The 21,385-nt window shown below is 37.7% G+C and overlaps 2 protein-coding genes across 2 annotated transcripts; one reads left to right on the top strand and one right to left on the bottom strand.

The window, feature by feature from the left end:
* Nucleotides 1-1,747: 1,747 nt before the first annotated feature.
* LOC140941203 (autophagy protein 12-like) lies at nt 1,748-7,404 on the bottom strand. The gene is made up of 4 exons (XM_073390180.1): nt 7,233-7,404; nt 5,215-5,351; nt 3,984-4,046; nt 1,748-3,521 (listed from the first exon to the last, which is right to left on the bottom strand). The coding sequence occupies exons 1-4, from the start codon at nt 7,369-7,371 to the stop codon at nt 3,462-3,464; spliced, it is 399 nt and encodes a 132-aa protein (XP_073246281.1). The 5' UTR covers nt 7,372-7,404; the 3' UTR covers nt 1,748-3,461.
* Nucleotides 7,405-7,525: 121 nt separating this feature from the next.
* On the top strand, nt 7,526-21,385 carry LOC140941184 (actin-related protein 8-like). The gene is made up of 13 exons (XM_073390159.1): nt 7,526-7,675; nt 13,452-13,736; nt 14,518-14,625; nt 15,098-15,271; nt 15,816-15,926; nt 16,546-16,661; nt 17,007-17,067; nt 18,116-18,208; nt 18,748-18,852; nt 19,306-19,416; nt 19,846-20,032; nt 20,143-20,306; nt 20,900-21,385. Exons 1-13 carry the CDS (start codon nt 7,625-7,627, stop codon nt 21,053-21,055), a joined length of 1,722 nt encoding a protein of 573 aa, XP_073246260.1. The 5' UTR covers nt 7,526-7,624; the 3' UTR covers nt 21,056-21,385.

The raw sequence follows: 21,385 nt of genomic DNA, 5'->3' as shown, positions 1-21,385 counted from the left end.
CCCGTGTCTGCGAGCCTGATATTTTAATGGCAAGATCAGCGGTAAAGTAATTCAATCAGACGGTACTTTGTATACAGCTATTTTGAGAAAGGTTGTCGGGCGAATTGTCGGGCCGTTGTCGGAATGTAAGTTCGCGCGACAATCCCGAAAGGTAATATGGGATATGATCAATACTGTAGCCGTCGAACCTACTTTTGTTCGGCCCCCGGGGGGGTAGGGGGGGAGCACTTGGGTATTTTTTGGGCGGGTATGTGCCGTCCGGGACTCCAAATTGGCACCCCGTTCTAGAAAAAATTTCCCCTAAAATTGATACCCCGTTCTAGAAATGGGCCAATTTTTTATACCCCGTTCTAGAATTCGCCCTAAAACTGATACCCCGTTCTAGAAATGGGCCAATTTTTCATAGTCCATTCTAGGGGCAACAAGAATACAACGGTTTGCTTGTTAACGCATTGAGCCGTATTTTTAAAAGCAATCTGTCCTTGAATAATTTCAAATGGCTGCTTACAAAAGTGGAGCTTTGATGCGTTCGAAATATTATACCCCGTTCTAGAAAACGCCTCTGAAAATGGATACCCCGTTCTAAATCAGGAGCTTCAAAATCACGACCCCTTTGGGCGGCACATACCCGTATAGGTAATTTATGGGAGTACACCCCCCCCCCCCCCGGGTTCGGCCTCTCTTGTCATTCGTTCAAATTCCTTTGAAAAACAGTAAACTTAAAACCACCCACAATACCTTACGGGATTGTCGCGTGACCTTTTTCCGACAACCTTTCTCGAATTAGCTGTAAACCAATGAACTTATCTGTATTTCGGCCGGCGAGTGGCGAAAAAGCCGCATTTTTCATAATTCCAGGATTTTTTTAGCAGAGGGGGTGCATTCGTCTCTTGCTCTACTTCAACACCAATAAACCACATAGTTTTTTTTTTGGCAGAATACCAGTTGTATTAGAAAACCGCAGGTCACCTCAGGGGGGGGGGGGGGTGCGCACCCCCTGCACGCTCCCCCTAGTTCCGCCCTTGTTCTCTTTTTTCCTTTGCCCTTCTTTTTTAAAAGCAGTTTTGTTGCCCACTTTTATCGTCTTTCTTTTGCATGGAATTGTGGCTGGCGAACTTTTTAGGAAAGGGATAAATTTAATTTTCAAAGAGATGTATGTAAACGGCGAAATTGGCAGTGGATTTTTTTTCCAAAATGTTACCCTAACTCTGTCACGATTGGTCAGAATATCCAAAACGAGGTATCGCTGGAAAGATCTATCTTTGCTGACTTTGTTGCTTACCAATTTATTAACACTGAAAGCTAAAAGTTTAAATACAGACATTAATTTTGATACATTATTCCTCTCCAACCACTCTCCGACAAATTCCTGGGTTTTTCCTTAAAAATACGTAGTCTTGAGGTCCACAGCCAACGTGAAAACCGCGCGAGAAATGACACATACCGAGGGATACTTCGCAAAATCAAGGAGAAGATAATATATTTTTAATTTCCCAGACCTCCCTACCCCCGGGAACACTTCAAACAATTCCCCACCCCCGGACCCGAAGGACTGGACTTGTCCCGGGGGTTGCTCGAAGGGGGGGGGGGGAGGGTTGATGGTAACAGGTCAAATTGGACCATGCATTATATATCCTTTCATTGGTGTTTTTACTACATGTTAATCACATTTTCGCTGACTGATCCCAGTCAAAAGTTTAAAAAAAAAACAGTGGAAGGGTGCATTGGACACAAAAATATTCAGTCATTTTCTTAGTATCATAATATTTAAATTTATTAAATATTCATGAAATTTTGCTCCATATATACAGTGTATAAAAATTTTATAACGTCTACTTTATTACAAATAATAGAGAAAGGAACTAAGTTTATGAGCTACCATAAGCAAAGCAAACACATGCTTTCCTTACTTGGAGCCTCACAACTTCAGTGTTTTCATTTTTTCATACATCCTTTCTAATAAAGACTGTTAAGTTATATATCCTTAGTCATTAAAAAGTCTTGAAATTTCAAGGAGGGAAAGCAACTATAATTTTTTGTCCTCCTTATTGGGTATTAAAAATACGGTAGCCACAGAGAGACAGATAAACTGCCAAATTTTCACTACAAATTATTGCCTTTATTTTTCCTGTGAAACAGAGGGAGACTTGGACATTGCAACAAGTTATTCCATCTGTCACTTTATTTGGTCCAATGCTACATATAGGTCAAAAATGTTGCCACTGATGTATCTGTTGTGGTTTGAATTTATCCTTGATATAAATTTTATTTTTCCTTGTTTTGGGCCATGGGAATGTGCATATGTAAATGACTTTGAAACAAAGAAAAACAAAAATATAAACCAAGGATGAAATTTAACCACAACAAATCTAACACAATGCTGACATGAAATAAAAGGAAGCGTGTAATAAAGATGTGGGAGTGCAATTTATTGTCACAGTATTATATGATGGACTAAAGCTGTCTCTGCACTTATAACCTTGACCAGTCTGACTCCATGAAAGGTGTTCCAAAGGAAAGAAGGAAAAGGGTGGGAATTGTGGCACACAAGAAATGGGTGTAAATGAACATGTCCACACATCCGTAACCTCTGGATTCTCCACTTCCCCTTCACATTTGAACTGGGTTTGCCATACTGGCTATTATAACCTGGTCAGATCAATAATTATTATAGGTCATTTTCTGAACTCTTATAACATAAATCATTATGAATCTCACACTATTTTTGTCTGCTCAACAGCACATCCTTTCCTTAACTATTTATTAAAGATCACATGACATTAAAAATGAAAATGTCTCCCATCAAAAGCATCTGAGTGGCTGACAACACAACAAAGTGTATGATGTCAGAAATTAATCGTGGCATATATGCTCATAGATTGGACTTTGACCATTTTGGGAAACAAAACTAACTAGTTTCCCAAGAAACAAGTCAAAACAGGTACGTACATAGAGTCATCAGTGACAAACTTGTCATCAGGGTCTGCAGAGTTCCAGTTAATTCTTTCAAGCGGGAGGTCATGTACACCATCTGAGGGGTCACCAAGACCACGTGCTAATTTTTTTCGTTATATTACACTTAACACTTATATCTGCTGAAGATGGGCTGTACTGCCCTTTGCAGATCAGACATTTAGATTTAGACTTGGATTTAGAACACTTATATGTCATCTGTCGGGTCAGGGAGCCTTCTTTGTAGGGTCATTGACCCGAGACCCATTTCTTATCTGGAACAATGGTCTGGAGTTTTCCTTAACTACATTGTATGGTCTATAGTTATCAAAAAAAGTTCAAAATTTTTATCCTGACTTACACATAGCTGCTTAGGGGGCTAAGTTGTGAATCCAGCCCCAGTGCAGAATTGATTTTTTCCCAGGCTGGTAAGAGGTATCAAACCTTATTTTAGTTAATTAATTTAAACTCCATATTTTTCTTAAAAATATTCTTTGGCACACTGTGGATTATCCCCATGCTTGTGTCTTGCAGTAATGAAGAACTAACTTTCCATCAGCTCCAAAGCACTGAGAAACAAAAATACATGCAAGTAAAGTTTACCTACATTTTTAGTTCTTACATACTTTAAAAAAAAGTAGTCTATTTGGTTAATCACCTTTTACCATGCACTAACATGAAACCTGTATTGAGAAAACACAAATTAATGAAATGCTTGCTTAATCGATGTATCCAAACCTAAAGCTTTGTTTCACAGAAAACGAGGGAAGAAAAGTAATTTGACTTTCTGTAGCTCATGCCTGCTTTAACAAGGAAGAGTGTCTACTCTTTGGGCTATGCTTATGTGACACATTGACAACAAATGACTTCTTCATGTGCAAAAAACAAAAAAATTATTTTTTCCTTCCTTTAGATAAATTGCTTTTCTAGAGGTACTTTTTAATGGTTTTCTCTCTGATTTTGTTGAGATCACTTCATGAGTATACAGCCCAGTATACTAAAAAACAGTATTTACATCATACAGTACTTACATCATACAAGTTCTGTAATGTTTGGTCAGGAGTTGGGGCAAAGCACTGGCCTACATAAACAAACTGAAGATAAAACAGACTGTTACAAATATAGTAAGGCAGGAGAGACTACAGTCACACTAGTTAAATGCACACCAATGTACAAGGTATCAGGGAGCTTATTCTTCTAAATGTTCAGAAATGAGAAGACGTTTTATTTCAGTTCCTTGTTGTCATCACAAGTTATAAAATAATGTATAATACTTGAAATTAAATGTCAACACACACAAACTAACAACTCCAAAATCAGAGCCAAGAAGGCAATAACTTGTAACCATATTGATGCTGTGTAATACATGTCTACATGGAGTACAGAGCAGTGGATAAATAAATGAGAAATTTTCTAGAACCTGAAACATAAAAAACCTGCCATTTTCATTTTGGTCATTTTAAGCTTATCAAGAGTTTTACTCATTTATAATTTGCTTGATTTTTGGCTACTTTTTACAGTTATTGGAGAAGATTAAAAAAGTATTATTGCATAATTTGTAGACCAAATCTCATTTTCCTAGTTAGCAGGGGACTCTGCAAAAGACAGACAATTAATTTGCTAATACCTTATTTTTAGTTATCTCATCATTATTTTGTTACCATTATCATTATGAACAATTAAACTCAATTTGTGGGTCAACCGGAAAATTTCCCTTGGAGCAGTTTATACAAAATGTTGCTACAACCAAGAGTCACAAGGGTCTGGCCATCTTTCAAACCTCAAGAACTCTCCACAGTATTCTTGAAGTTCATAGTAATGCGCTATTCTGCACGTGTTCTTTTCAATTACCCTTATACCATGAATATTCTCAAGTGACTTTTTCAGACCTCTAGGTATTGCTCACAAACCTCCTACAACAACCGGTATCACCTCCACTTTTTGCATAGCCCACATCCTTGATATTACTATAAATATGTTATTATTATCATTATTATTATTAATATTAATATTATCATTATTATTATTTCACCCTCCCAAAGTAAGTTCTACATTCATCATTTAACAACACATCAATTTTTCTATCCCAGGACGGGAGGAATGTGTAAAATCACAGCAAAAGTGTGTGCAATCACCTATTCTTGAAACAATATAGTACTGTACATGCAATTACTCTGTAGCCCTCTATGCCTTTCCCTTTACTATGACTATGGTATACATGGGTATGGTACTCAGAAATGGCTTACTAGTTATGTTACTCACCAGTGAGTCATGAGGCTCACACTTAATATATTTTCTAATAAACTCAATAATGTATGCAACTTGTTTTGTTCCATCCACTTGCCATTTCTTCTTCACCATGATTGGAGCATCACCAGCTGCTTTAAGCAGGACTTCCACTACCAACAAAAAAAGTATTACATTTAGCTATCTTCAGTTTTTGAAAAGTTTAGTTGCTCTCCGCCTTCCTGAAGAGTTGAACCTTGAAAACCTGATTATTATTTGAAAATAAAGAACAGCACTAACTGAACATTTCTTTCATTTATAATCATCTTCAGCTAAAACTCAGCATGTTTGGAACAAGTTACAGTACAGGCCATGGGAATGGCAGCATTTACACGTGAGTAAATTGCGTGCAATATGGTGGATTTACATGCAAAAAACACGTATGTAAAATTTTACACGAGCAGTTACATGTACATGCAGCTTAAATTACGCACAGCCGCGTGTTTTTATAGTATGGAAAATTTCCTTTCTTAATTGTACACACAATCTGCAAGTATTTTTTTAATGGCAGATCTAATCTGATCCTCTCTTACTTTTACACGCAGCTTGCGTGTAAAAGTAAGAGGGGAAATTTCTCTACGATAAATACACCCATCTTGCATTTAATTATTTAAGCTACGTGTCAAAAAATTTCACATACATTTTTTGCATGTATTTTGTATGTAAATCTGCCATATTGCACACAATTTACACGCATGTAAATGATGCACTGACTATGGCCTTACTGTACTGTAAATGAAATACTGATGTACACGTGCCATACATCACGTCCTTGAAAACATTTCAAACAGAGCGGTGAATCTTTTAGTTTCAATCATGTAACAAAGAGCCTAGTGAAATAGTAATAGAGGCTTAAATGAATTTTGTAGCTGGCCTGGTGAGAGAAACAATCATTCTGATTATTCCCCAAAAAACGACTGAGGTTTGAGGGCAAGAGATTGTCATTTATCGCTTCACAGGTTTCAGCCAAAGATGAATGTTGAAAAGATGAAATTAAAATTTTACACTCAGTTTCCAAAAATTTGCATGTATTTCCTCTTGTATTTTCTCGTGAACAAAAGGAATAATAAAATAGACTTCCAGTTTCACCACGTGTAGGACAAATAGTTTCCACAACCGAAGAATTTCTAGGCAACATTCACCTACTCTAATGCCATGAAACACTCTGACAACCGTCCCTGGCTTTCATCAAAACATTACTGCCAACCTTGGATATGGACAAGGTTAGTTTTCAGAGCATCTACACGTAACAACAGCACCCACCAGTCAGGTCTGCATTTGTCAAAGTTGCAGTTCGTCTGTAATTCATTTGCAATTACACTTTAAGACATTGATAGGCCTAAAATACAGGTCACATTCCATAGGTCAAGTCCCATATTTCATTATCAGTAGCATGGTGACATGTACTCTGAACTGTGGAATGGGTGACTTGTATGTTACACTTGCCATCTGCGACATAAGTGTCTCGTTCTGCTGGAAACTAATTTATGTAATTTTTGAAAACATTTTTTATTGTTTTGTCCATCAACACAAACGCCTTGTCATGTAGTAAACCAGCAGTTGGGGCTATATCCTATAACAAAGTCACATTACTCAGAGATTGCTCCAGTTGTTTAAGATTGTCTATAAAAGCCAATCAGAAGAGTACCTGATTCCAGTCTAGCCTGGGACCAGGCTCCACAGTGGGGGAAAGAGGCACAAAACGGGGTCAATAGGAAAAATATCGGCGAGTGAAGAGAGCCCAGCAGTGGCCTGGTCCCAGGCTAGTCCAGCTGAGTCCAGTCTTATCTAGCCTGGAAAATAAAGGTATTTGAAAGATATCACTATCTCAATGTATAGGGTAAAACATCGAATAACACTCAGAAGTGTGCTGCCTCATCTTATTATCGCTTCTGTTCCCTCTGTGTCCCAATTAGTTTGCAGTAGCAAATAAACAGTTTGACACTAAGAATATAATTTGGCCAAATTTTTTACTAAACCGGCTGTCTTCATACCTTTCTTTTTCAGGGATTTCTTAGAATTTTCACTCTTCTGTACGTGGTTGTTTTGATTATTTGCTGGTTGTCCTGATTCAGACATTTTGCGATTTGTCATTTCATGTTCCTCATTCCCTCCTTTTCCCGAGTCCGCCATGTTGTATTCCGACTCGGAGAACCCTTTGTGCGCATGACTATATCCGTACAAACTATTGCGGGCGCACAATCTTGTTCCCAGAGGCCGCGATCTTTCTGGTCAGCGACACTATCGGTATACTATAGGAATCATATATGATATATCCACCGGCGGGCGCAGGAAAAATCAAAATGGCGGCCGACACTGGCCTTTATAGACTAAACTGACTAAACTGTGTTGTGTTGACGGCTTTTGAACATACACATTGAAAGAAATGCCTCGTGGTGTAAAAGCTGAACGTCCTCCTCCTGCTGAGTCAGTTGAGGTAAGAGAGTAAAATAATGTCAAGACGTAAAAATACATAAATAGAGTTAGCATTGTAGCATGAACCTAGTTTGATAACCCTTGGCTCCAACGAGTCTTCTCACTCTTGTGTGGTTGAGCGGTAGATAATCTAGACTAGTATGAAGAACCAGACGGTCATTTTTTCGAATCCCATTGAGAGAATTCTATCTGTTTGATAAGCTCGTATGGATGATTGAGGTCTTCCTATCGGAAGATTACAGGTTCAAACCCTGGCTGGACCACCAACCAGGGTCTTTGAAAAACTGGTAATATAATTCTGGTTGTGATCAAAGATTTGGTCTCAGATGATGGCAAATCTTGGACAGTGATATTAAACTGTTCATCTTATCTCCTTTATGCTTTCCAATTGGTATTAAAGGGTGGTTGAAGGAGACAAGACCAATGGAAGGGGAAATTAGGGAACCCATGCTGCTGTTCAAGTGCATGGGTGTAGATCCTGGTAGTGTTGCCAATAGGGAGTTTAAGCAATGAAGTTTTTGAGTGATGCACGTCAACTGGAAGTGGCCTTTTTTCCAATCTTGGGGCGTCATTTTGACCAAATTTTCAAGCAAATTGTCTCTATAAGAGAAAAGACACTTAAGAATGCAAATTTTGTCGCGTTAAGGCATATTAAAAGGGAAAATCCTTCACCTCCGGTGACTTATGTTCCTCAAAAATGTCTTTGCTTAAGCTCTGGGACCTTTCTTATGGTCCAGACTAACAAAACAGGAAAGTGACAAGAACAGCTTGCGTGCTTTTCAACTTTGTACAAAGAAAAGAGATTTAAGAAATTTAATTTTACATGGGGATATAAAGATTGTCATTTATGCAATAATAATAATAATAATAATAATCAACTTTATTTAACAAGGGTAAAAAGGGACAGTACTTCAACTGAATAACTAGTGGCCCTGAATTAATCACTTGTGCTATTTTTTAATCATTATTAATATTAATTATTATTTATAATGTTAATTGTTATACAGTACCACTCAAAAGTACAGTTTTTAGGCCATCACATTTTACAAGAATCGTGTCCTGCGCTACAGGAATTGCGTAGCGTGTGACGTGATTCGCGTCTTGCGAGGGTGGTAACTTACTTTTGAGCAGTACTAGGGAAATATGTTACTAGGGAACCATAATCTTTTTAAGTTCCTTTTTATAACCTTTTCATCTTACCGACAGACTTATTTTACAGCAACACAGTGTCACCAATTAGTGTGTTTATACGCTAGAACATTTGACATTTAAATAAAGTTTTACTACTACTACATGTAGTACTCCCTAATCTCTCATGGAAGGAAGCTGTCACTTGCCTGCAGTAACTAGCATAATGCTGTTGCAATAAGTCAGCCAAGAAATGGCAAATCTAGAAAACCTAATGCTCTTATTTTTTTTGCAAGTCACATGTGTAACCATCCTCGGAGACCCAGGGGCAGTTAGCCGGGTCGATAAAATGTTCGTGGTGAAAGTTTACTGTGAGATCGAGACGAGCCCCTGGGCACTTACTCTTACCGAACCAGTTCCAGAAGCGTTTGAATTGCCTGCTTCTGATTGGCCAGAAAAAAATTTTTCTGGCCAATCAGCGAAGAGAAGCTGCCGGGTGACTCTCGTGTTTTCTTACACGACGTAGTTTTCCTCATCGATCGCCATAGTTTCGTAGTGCGTTCAACGGGGAAAGTTTCAGAACAAAATGTTAACAATCCGCAAAATTGCAACCTTTAGCAAGGCTACAAGAAACAAACACTCTCCGATGAATTTTTAGGGCGGATCTTTCCAAGGTATCGTAAATTTTTATTGCTGATACGATACGCGATGCATGACTTTCACTTTCCACACCTTAATTTGCACACATTCTCTAGTATGCAACACCAAGCTTACATTTTAGATGTCCATGTTCGTTACACGACTTCTGAAACTTTCTACAGCGTGAAAATTTCCGTTGACGGGCCACGCAACTACGTCGATTGATCGTGGGAAATGCCGGCTAACTGCAGTGCCTTCTTCTTGCTTTCGCTCCAAACTCCTTTCGAAACTTTTAAGCTTAAAAGCTTACAGCAGTTGACCGTACGAATTCTGCCGAAGTTGATAGTAGTGTTAACTTTAGATTCGAGGGAGACCTCCAGCAAGCGCTTGAAGAATTAGAAGACTTGTCTTTGTTTCCTGTGGTACAGTTCAACGCGAAGCAAAGATTTATTATTGAGAAGATTGTGGAAAGAAGAGATTGTTTTGGGCAATTGATAGAAGAGTCTAACCTTCCAAATGTTGCCTATAAGCTAGGGGGTTTAAAAATCGTTAGATGCTAAAGGTTATGAATTCCCTAGTAATCCATTGGTCATAGTGATTTCACCTCTCATGTCAATTGTTGTCGACCAGGTTAAGTACTCGAGGTCACTAGGAATTCAGGCGGCTTTCTTAGGGGAAAGCAAAACAAAAGATCAGTGTTACGGCCCATCGTCGTACTGATACTCGGGTCATTAAAAGCCCCGTGAGACTGGACCTGTGAGAGTAGAATAAATTATGTAGATAACATGTCACGTAACTTCCTTGCTAGTCGCTCGTAGATTTGTTGTAAGTCGGGTTCCGGGCAGTACATCAACCTGTTGTAAATCGGTGTATTGTAAATCAAACGGATTAAAGTAGTGTTCAAGTTTGTATTCCATCACTTCCTTAACAATCAGAAATATTGAATGGATAGGGAGCGTTTTCTTTGTTGTATGGAAGCCCGGAATCATTAACTGGGGGACAAGAAATTCAGGGCAATGTTCTTTAAGGAGTTTGACCAGAAGAATCCCATTGCAGGTACATACAGCTGTTCATTGGAAAGTATGCTGATTTGTTTACTAGGAAGGTTGCTACACTGAATTCATTGTGGGGAGTTCTGAAGTGGTAAAATGGGATGTTGTTGCTCTGGAAAAATGGGATGTAAGTCACTGGCAGGGGGATTCTATCACTGAGAATGGGAAAAAAATGTAAAAAATGGGAATTGAGAGTTAAACAGTTTCAATGGGATTGATATCCCCCCTTCAGGACCCTCATTATACTTAACAGTAGATCTGGCTTTTATTCAAGGATGCTCAGTAATCTTATGTCTAAAAGCTGACAGACACTTCACAAGAATTATCATGTTTTTTTTGTTGCCATTTATTGACAATTGAAAGGTGATGAAGTAAGCCTTGCGACTGCTTAATTAAGATAATAGTGTAATTGAACATTTACATATTATAAATGGAAAAACACCCCATAATACAGAACTACAGATGCCATTACATTAATTTTATTTTTAAGCTGTTGAGATTTTTTTTTTTACTCTTTTACTGGAGTTCACATGTCTACTTATAATACTGCTTGAGTTATGTATATAAGTTACGGAGCTGTAACATTTTATTTTATTTTAATTTGTTGATTCTTTCTGTCCCAAAGGGTTTGTTTTACTAGGTGGCCAACAAGTATACTTGAGTTTATTATTTGAAAACTGTCTTGAAAAATGGGGTGTGCATCATATTCGGGTGCACATTATACACAAGTAAATATGGTATACCTACACATAACATACAAAAACTGTTTTACAAAACTCTCTGGAAAAAGGGAACTGTGCTGAAATTGTCTCTTACTGTTTTCGATAATTCTAAAAGTCTTTCTTCTTTTAGATTTCATTAAGCGTACAACCTGTAGAAGAGAAAAAACTCCTACCTTTTTTGATGACAGCAATGAAAACAGCAGAATCATTCCAAGCCACTTATGTTGCGACATCAGTGCCAAAGACTGTTAGTCTACTTAAAGAAAATCAATGATCTGTGACAGGAATTTCAAGAATCAAATCTTCACTGCTTGCATTCTAGAATTTGTATTCTCTAATTGTCTTCTACAGGAAACAATAATAATTGATAGTTGTAATAAGTTATGTTCTGTGGAAAGTATTTTAAAGACACTGTGTGGAATGGTAACCATGCAAGGAAGATTTTTACCTTCCTGAAGAGGGTGTTTAAAGATTTAAAAATAATTATCAATGAAGAATATTATTGTCAGATGAGGAGAATTATTATAGGGAAGTTATGAAATATCAAACAAATGCACCAAAGGAAAATTGTTAATATTGCAGCATTATTTTTTCAAAATAAGTCCAATCTTGTACCATCAATTCCAAGGGAGTTAAAACAATGGCACTGTGGATGTGTTTGAGGGGGTCAGTAAGGGGAAACATCAAGTCAATCATAGATAAATAGTTTGGCAAAAAAACACATACTATGTGAAATTACTTTTATACATGTATCTTATAATAAAAATTCATTTCTACTATACCAGCCATAATTCTAATCACAGTAAAGATTAACCCTGGTTCTCTTATGCGGTTTAGTAAGCCAGAGACCCAGGTCCTTGAAATCAAGAGCTGAAGTTGGATCTTTGGAAAGTGTCCCTATTGCTTGGTCTCTTCTCCCTGGAATTTCCTTAAGAGCGTTCACTTCTTGTAAAGTTTTAGTGACTACAAAAATATCTATAGAGACATCCCACCCTTCCACGATTTCTCAACTCTGTACCTACACGTGTCACACACTGCGCGTTTATCGCCCTCCAAAACTTTCACACCAACCACTTTTCGCAAACTCAACTTTTTTTCTTCTTCACTTATCCGTAAAAATAAACCCACACAACCTGCAAAAATCGACCTCACTTAACAAGTCAGGATTCAGCACATAACTGGACCGAGATTTCGAACTAAACACAACGGCTGTATTTAAAATACGTACGGTAAGGGATCGAGTTTGGCGCGAAAGCAAGAAGGTGCGTGCACTGCAGCAAGCCAGCAATTCCCACGATCAATCGACGTAGTTGCGTGGCCCGTGCAACGGAAATTTTCACGCTGTAGAAAGTTTCAGAAGTCGTGCAACGAACATGGACATCTAAAATGTAAGCTTGGTGTTGTATACTAGGGAATGTGTGCAAATTAAGGTGTGGAAAGTGAAAGTCATGCATCGCGTATCGTATCAGCAATAAAAATTTACGATACCTTGGAAAGATCCGCCCTAAAACTTCATCGGAGAGTGTTTGTTTCTTGTAGCCGTGCTAAAGGTTGCAATTTTGCGGATTGTTAACATTTTGTTCTGAAACTTTCCCCGTTGAACGCACTACGAAACTATGGCGATCGATGAGGAAAACTACGTCGTGTAAGAAAACACGAGAGTCACCCGGCAGCTTCTCTTCGCTGATTGGCCAGAAAAATTTTTTTCTGGCCAATCAGAAGCAGGCAATTCAAACGCTTCTGGAACTGGTTCGGTAAGAGTAAGTGCCCAGGGGCTCGTCTCGATCTCACAGTAAACTTTCACCACGAACATTTTATCGACCCGACTAACTGCCCCTGGGTCTCCGAGGATGATGTGTAACTGACTCGGAAAAAAACCCTGTAAATGCAAAAGTTTACAAAAAAGAAACATAAATGAAATAAAGTAAAATAAAACTGCCAAGAAAATACCTACATGTATAATATTATGTACCAGTCAATTCCAAAGCCACCCATCCCTGGATGAAATTGCCTTGTACATTTGTGAAACACCTTTTAGGCCATTTCCATGGGATGGTCTATTTCAAGGAAGTTACAGTTTAATGGTTTATACTGTATGTTGTAGTTCAGTTTATTTTCTTGGTCAAATATTTTTGAACCAGTTCAAAATTTTTAATTTATACTAGTTTAATTTTTTTTAAAGAAATGAATAGGTGTAAAAGCAAATAAGTGAAACTTTGTAAAATATTTTTTATAGCCACTGCAGGCTTCTACTGTGGTGATTCTTCATCCTGGTTCAATGTCCCTGTGGCTAGGCCGTGCCACAGACCACCTACCCCAAAGTATTCCTCATGTTATTGCCTGGAGGAAGCCTCCTGGTTGTCCTGTGGATCTCCCTGATCAAAGTTTGTTGGTCCGAGAAGGAATTGATCATCCTGACAGTGAAACACAAAAAGAATTGGCACTCAGTGTGATTGAACAAGCTATATGGTCCAGAAAATCTTCATCAGGATCAAGAAAGCATCAAACTACAGTATCACAGGTAACTAATCTCATTAAATGGTGACTTTCTTCTCCAAAGGCCTCTTTTTGGCAACTCTTGCCCCAGTAGTTTAAAAGTTGGATTGTAGTATTCATCAGATAAATCACTATGTAGTTGATAAGTATCAGGGAAACCAATATGCTATCCACTGGATAGAGGTTTATGCAATGTGTCGCGGTTGGGTTCACTGATCTTTTGAAGAGGTAATGACCAAAGATCTAAAGTGAACAAAAGTTCTGCATTTTTGGGGACAATTGTATTGTTGAAACAGTGAAAATTTATTGGCACAAATCAAATCTTGTAACTCTCTATCATAGTGAGAATAAAGGTCGGTGTTCAGAATGAATAATTCATCGCTACATAATGCATAGCAATATCCAAAATTTGAACAACTTGGACCTGGCTTGGAAGTGTGAAAGAGGTTAAGTGAATAATGGAAAAGATAATGGGAAGGAAATTAAGGAACCATCTTGTTGTTCCTCCCAGCTCAGTCAGTTCCCTTCATGTTTTCTGCTCTGTTTGGAGGTTCTGTGAAGGACAGTCTGAAAACAACATAATTCAAGCCAGGTACAATTGATGTGAAAGTTGCAAAAAGAATTCTGTTAATTTTCCTTAACTGCCTTCTACAGTTTTTGCAGAGGTGGAATTTTGTGTAGATATCTAGAAGGGTGTGAGTGAATGTGGACCATTACATGGTTCTGTTTGAATGTAATGTCACCAATGGATATTGTTTTTGGTTGTGAGCTTATTATTCTTTAAGACTAATTTATTAATTTTGTAGGTTTCAGCTTTTAATGCTAAAGTTGAACCTGAACTCCATGTTGATGATGAGTCATCAATTAAGTGGACAGACACCAGCACAGCTCCACCTATCATTGTTGGTGAACCAGTAAGTTTATCATGGACCGAGTGGTTTAATCACACCAAAGGCAAAAATCATCCATTTTGCTTGAAAAAATAACACTGATATCCAGGTTATATTCAACATGACTTCCAAAAATTAATGGAGGAATTGATAGTTATTCTGGGTAAAGAAAAAGAAAAAATACATAATTTATTATGCAAACCGTATTATTGGATTTCCACATACTATAAGGCAAACTGTTATAATTGGAACATTTAGAAGATAATGGCCAAGCAGCATTGCAATACCACTTGCCTTCTTCTACAGCACTAAATGTACATGTGGTTGCATTAATGTTATTATTATTATTATTATTATTATTATTATTATTATTATTATTATTATTATTATTATATCAAAAAACCCATGTAGTTGCTCAGAATTTCCCTATTATTTTATACAGATTATGTAGTTGCTTTGGTTACAATTCATGTACAATTTTTTTTTACCCACACAGGCTTTGTACATTCACCCTGGTGAACCATATTCTCTTCACTGGCCGATGAGAGGAGGGCATCTAAACCTTCATGATGGACCAGGGGGGTCTCTTACAGCAGTCTGTGCTGATCTGGAAACTTTATGGGCTTATGCTATCCAGACACATCTTGCCATCCCACTTCGAGATCTTGGGGTTTGTTTTCCATGCTGACCTTTAACAATTTACTAAATTAAATACTATAGGCTCTACGGAAACCAGTGGTTTTGATACGAACTCAAGCAGTGAAACTGCACAAAAATTTCATTCACTTCAAGTATAGTTTGCACATGAACAAGAAATACATTTTTTGGTCAAAATTCTTCGTTCTTTAAGCCAAGTACGTGGAACTGATAACACCTCAGTGGACTGAACTTGTATCAAAACAACTTGACAGTCTCGAAATGACTAAATATTATATTGTATTAAAATGACTGGCTCTACTAGCATCAGTTGTCCAGTTAATTTTATAACACCATTTGCCCCATAGCAGAAAATACAGCTGTATAAGTCAAAACTATTTCTCTTGTTTTCCTTTTGTGTTACAATTTAAAGGAAAAAGCATGGCCTCTATTAGTGAAATAGTTATAAAGGTTCCAGTTAATCAAGGTTTGAACAAAGACGTGTTGGCTCGGAGTTTTCAGTTAGTAGAAATAATTTTTTATTTGCAGATGTTATAAAATTGATTTTCTTTTCATAGTATTACAGAGTAGTCCTTGTGGTGCCAGACTCTTTTGACAAGAATCATATCAAAGAAATGATGAATATCTTACTTTGCAAACTTGGTTTTTCTTCTGCCATCATCCATCAGGTTAGAAAGATTACAAATGAAAAGAATAGAATAGAATAATCTTTATTATGTTTTTGTCGATGTACATGGTTGATGTTACAGTCTAGTAGATTTACTTGCAGTAGAAGATTAATTAAAGTTAATGAAAATAATGTGGAAGCTAGGAAGCTAAATGAAGCAGTTGGTTTTCTTGTTTATAGCTCCCTGAACAATTTAGGTTCTACATTTAGGTAGCAGGTAAAATCAAAACAAATACAATGAGCAAAAAAAACAAAGAAGGAAGAACTTTAACATTCATGAAGTTTGTTGCTTCCTCAGCAAGATGAAAATTTATTTCATTTTGTTGTCTGACAGTAGATAACATATAATTTTCTCTGGAAATGCAGGCGCACTTGGGTTTTAAAATTAATGAGTTGAAAGGTCTTTCCAAATGTCTGTAACCATAAAAGAGATCGATTGTTTGCCTACGTTGGTTCGTACGCTCGGCTTGTAAATATTTTCCTTAGCTGTATATCTCGGATTATAGCCATGTATATGCATTGTAACTAGCATATTGAAGTTCAACTACTGTTATTCAGACATTTATTTACTTCTGAAGTGGAAAATAAACTTATTTATCTTCCCCATTTTCATGTGACAGGAGTCAGTATCTTCTGTTTTTGGTTGCGGTTTAAGTGCTGCTTGTGTTGTTGATGTTGGAGATGAGAAGACAAGTATCTGTTGTGTTGAAGATGGTTTAGTTGTTCCAAGTTCAAGGTAATGCAAAAAAACACAACTTTAATTCTCACAATCGTTATAGTATAAACTTTCACGAGGTTCATTTTTGATTATTAGGCTAGTATCTACTAACCTTAATTTTTTTCAGTTTAGATACAGTGTAAAATATTAATGGAAGAGGAGTTATGTTGGGCAACTATTTAGACTGATTTTAACAAACCCAAACCCTTTCTGGAAAACTTTTTTTTTTTGGGGGGGGGGGTGGTGGTGGGAAGGGTGTGTGGAGCAGGGTGGGGGTAACTAGTCCTATTTCACTTTTTTTTTTACATATGACTAAATTACTTTTTCTTCAAGAAACTAAAAAAATGGTAATTAAATTTTTAGATTGTGGCTTCAGTATGGAGGAAGAGACATCACAAGGGCATTCTTCTGGCTGTTAAGAAGGGTAAGAAGTGTACACATGAGACAAGTATAAACCACAGAAACAAAATATCAATTTGTCAGTGCTCCACTTTGGTTGCCATGGTGAGAAGGAAAAAAGTTGAAATTGCAATTCAAGTTGCCTCTATCAATTTGGCAAACTGTGTATGTATGCTTTGTTGTAGACATGTGCTAACCCAAACAGTTCTTTATAGTGTTTATGGTCTCTTTAATGAGAAAAACATTTATGCATGCATGAAATTTCATAATTTTTATGGTTTGTATTTTTTATAATTTACTTCTTTCACCCTTCCTGCCTTCATGTATTAAGCCTTGAGATGTTGCTTGATAGCAACAGTTGGGCAACCATTTGGAATATTTTATACCTTTTGTTTAATATTGCGCTCACTAAGTGTCCCTTTTTGTCACAACCATTAGAAAGTTTAGGTGACTAAAAGGCAACTTTGAAAACAGTTGAGCTTGTAACACTGTCATCAGTTTTCATTACACATACACATGCATGTGTGGCTGTATGGCTGTAAAATGAGGAGGGGTGGGGGTGAAGCTGTGTACTCCGTCATATACGTGTAAGCTATAGATACCTTTTAGTCTGAAACTAGGTAGAGATTTTTACGATTTGTGTTCTCTGGAGGCAAGGTCTTGGAGTGGAAATGTTTCAATGTTTATCATTTTGTTTCTTGCATGAGAACAGTTCAGTGCTGAAACATGTTAGGAAAAAATCACAAAATGGTTAGGGTTTCACTCACAGAGCATCCTCCATATTCCCATGCCAATTTCCAGATTAATTCTCACCTGGGTGATTGTAGGTGGACATAAAAGAACTTCCAGTCATAAAGGGAGGTGGGATAATGACACTCTACTAAGCTTCATGTACCCAGAAGCCAATAAGTTACCTCTTGGGTCATGTGAAAGTTCAGAGCAAACATTTAGCATAGATGGGTCATGGTGTCGTGGTGTCAAAATTTCCTACAACATAACAAGACTTCTTATTCTTAAAATAAATGTTACTTTTTCAACACTGGTGAATTACTATTCCATTTTGGTCTTGCTAGGTTAGTTTTCCTTACAAGGAGTGTGATGCCAACAACAGACTTGATGTCCTTCTTCTCCATGAACTGAAGGAAACCTTTTGTCATCTTAGCCAGGTACGAGATCAGTTAAGTAGCATAGGGCACCCTGGCTAGACCCTTTTTTGGGCAGGAATTCCATTAATTCTTTCTTGCAGGAAGCGCGATTTTTTTACTCTCCCTTCTACCTTTTTATTTTTCCACATTTTTTTGTTTTCCCTCAACCACCACCACATTTTTATTGTTTTCCCACTACCACTACCACTATTCTACTATTTCCCCTCTCCTCCACCACCGCCACTTCTTTCCTACTGTTTTCTCTCCACCACCACAGACAACCTGTTCTATTGTTTTCTTTTCAACCACCACCATTATTTTACGATTAGTAGTTACTTTCAGCTCAATTTTGTATGCATTAATCCCCTGGGCCTAGTTGTTTGAAAGGAGGATAACGCTTCCACTGGGTCAATCACTATAAAGTGGATGACACAATTGGTTTCCCTAATAATATATATCCGCTGGATAGTGAGTTATACGGTGGATAATGCTATAATCTAATTCGTACCTGAAGTGCTCATAATCTAGTGTAATCTTGTGATGATTTTCCTCGACCCCAGGATATTGTTGGTGGACAAGTTCACGAGTTTCAAGTTCATCGACCTTTTGATACTCCACGCTCGTATCAGTTAAAGATTGGTGATGAAGCTATTGAGGCACCTATGGTAAAACAAGCTTGTTTATGTTTTTTCCGAAAAGATATAATTTAATTATCATTTGGAAGGAGGTTAGTTCCTAAAGGAACTTTTGACTACTGTGCAAAGTGGTTTCAATTTTCAGGGATAGTCTGTGACCATTCAATAATATTTGATGAAGAAGAACTTGCTTGCAGTGATGTTTATTATGCTGTGCATTGAGGATTTTGTTTTTATATACATAGATGAAATCCCCAGTGTGATCATTTCACCGACAACTACAAGAAGTTGTCCCTGTGAATTTGTTTAAAATATGCCGATCAAGATGGTCCCTTCTTGTCTCTAGTGAAAGAAAATTTCCAACGCAAGCTGGAAACAAACAATCTTGCTTAATAAATGACCACTGTTTGTGTTAATTATTATACATTGACTTCCTTAAGGTTTAGTTTCGTTTACTTTTTTGTTTGTTTTTTTTATCAACAGGGAATGTTTTTTCCTCAATTGTTTGGTATTGTTGGTGAAAAGCTTGTTTACACAAAAGATCATCAATATGATGACCCAGAAGATCTGTACGATGACAGATACTTGCTTGAGGTTAGAACGTGCCCTCGAAAGGGTGATACACTTTTCTTTTTTCAGAATTTGTAGACGTAGAGTGTTTTTTGGCTGTCATTGGTTTCATAGCATTCTTTTTGAGTGATTCTCTACCTCAGTAACTGTTTTGATTGTTGTTCATGCTAAGAGTCCCGTGCTAACTCTGTAGGCCATTTTCGAGTTACCTCAAGCCTCTGTGTCAAAGTGAGGCTAAATGCAAGCCATCGATGTGAAAAGAAATATATATGTTTTATTTTCATGGAAATAAAACTCTTTTTCACAAAAAAGGTTTTGAAAGTGAAACTTTTTGGAACTCGGAAAATAATGGTCTCTTGAATACCAATTTGCCTGTCTTCAGAAAAACATGTGTAAACGTTCGTAATATCGATAGAATGTACTTAGTAATTTCCCGTGCTTTGCGGTTCCTAGTCACAGAGAACCCAGGATCAATCCAGCAAATCTGGGGGTTCCAAAGCCGGACCAAATATCGAGCTAGTCCCAGAACATGATCAGGACATTGCAGCCGTCATAAAGACTGGTAACAAAGACATGAAGCTTGTTTCGGAGAAAAGCTTGGGTCTAGACCAAGCAATCCTACATAGCATCAATTGCTGTGGTAAGTAACACTTCTTTAATCAATATTTCGGCAGTACATTTTTCGTTTAATAAAAATTCCATCCGTTCATCGGCGCCATATGCCAAAGTTAAACTTTTTATTTTTCACAGCAACTGAAGAAACTAAACGAAAGATGTACAGCTCTGTTCTACTGATAGGAGGTGGTTTCATGTTTAATGGCGCGGCGAACATGTTACAGTCTAGACTACAAGCTAAGCTGCCTACACCTCATCGCAAACTTGTAGATCAGGTTGAAGTGATTGCTAGACCCAAGGTACGTTTTTTTTTGGTCTTGTTTAAAACAATTTTCCACCGTGAAAGCAGTAGAAGTGAATCACAACGCGAATGTGTATTGTAGATCTCCAGACGAATTGAAATGGGTTGAGATGAGATAAGGTATGGCGTGTTTACTATACAAACGTTCTGAGAAGAGGGCAAAAGATCGGCTGGAGAGACCATGCCACGCTTGAGAGGATCTATGGGAGACTAACAGCTCTATCTTTGAGACTCAAGCAAAAGCGTCTCCAATTTGCTGGTCATTGCTATTGGACAGATAAAGAAATAACCTCCTCCTCTGGAGTGCATTCACGTAAGCTAACATAGTACCTCGAAGTGATTGTGAGGGATTCAGGGCTTGATACTAGGGAACTGATTACAGCGATTGCGAAACGTAGTGTTGGAAAGAAATCTCCATGAGTGTCCCGACCACTCCGGTGGTCGAAGGATGATGATAAGGGCGTTTTCTACGACAGTCTCGGGAGAGGCAGTCTGCCTATCTAACAACAGACGGATGAGGAAACCTTTTAGTACATACAGGTAGCGTAACTTCCCATTGCTTAATTATACTTTGTCATTTCTCTTTAACAGGAGATGGATCCTCGGACAATTTGTTGGAAAGGTGGTGCGGTTCTAAGTATTCTCGACTCTGCTCAAGAATTGTGGATCAGCCAACGGGAGTGGATCACTATTGGAGTTAGGGTGCTAAGGGAAAGGTCACCCTTTATTTGGACAATCTGCAGTTAGTGCTAGTGTGTCAGAGTCCAAATGGCGGCCACCGAAAACAATAGTGATACAATGTATAAAGTAACCTGCCACAGAATAAAGGAGTACTGACCTCAAGCTTTTGGGACCATCAGAGGCTTAAAAAATTATCGAAAGTTAATTTGTTAACTTGATCGTGGAACAGAAGTACCTCTACATACAAAGTGGAATAGACCTTTTTAGCTTGTAGGTTTTCTTTTCTCAGTTCAGAGCACGCTTCTCTTCATTAGGTATGCTCGCAAATGGACGTGAATAGCGCGGTATTTGTAAGAAACAGTTCTCTCGGTTAACATCACATGGTCTGCATTGGGA

Source organism: Porites lutea, chromosome 6 (genome assembly GCF_958299795.1).
Source record: "Porites lutea chromosome 6, jaPorLute2.1, whole genome shotgun sequence".
Lineage (NCBI taxonomy): Eukaryota > Metazoa > Cnidaria > Anthozoa > Scleractinia > Poritidae > Porites > Porites lutea.
Note: the sequence above shows the minus strand (reverse complement) of the source record. Positions and strands in the feature narration are given on the sequence as shown.

Coding starts and splice junctions, on each gene's coding strand:
- LOC140941184 (XM_073390159.1), top strand. CDS start 7,625: ATGCCTCGTGGTGTAAAAGCTGAACGTCCTCCTCCTGCTGAGTCAGTT. Junction 14,626..15,097: donor CTATCATTGTTGGTGAACCA/GTAAGTTTATCA, acceptor TTACCCACACAG/GCTTTGTACATTCACCCTGG. Junction 17,068..18,115: donor TCTTCTGGCTGTTAAGAAGG/GTAAGAAGTGTA, acceptor TGGTCTTGCTAG/GTTAGTTTTCCTTACAAGGA.
- LOC140941203 (XM_073390180.1), bottom strand. CDS start 7,371: ATGGCGGACTCGGGAAAAGGAGGGAATGAGGAACATGAAATGACAAAT. Junction 5,352..7,232: donor GAAATCCCTGAAAAAGAAAG/GTATGAAGACAG, acceptor TTTTGTTGGTAG/TGGAAGTCCTGCTTAAAGCA. Junction 3,522..3,983: donor CATTACAGAACTTGTATGAT/GTAAGTACTGTA, acceptor TTTGTTTCTCAG/TGCTTTGGAGCTGATGGAAA.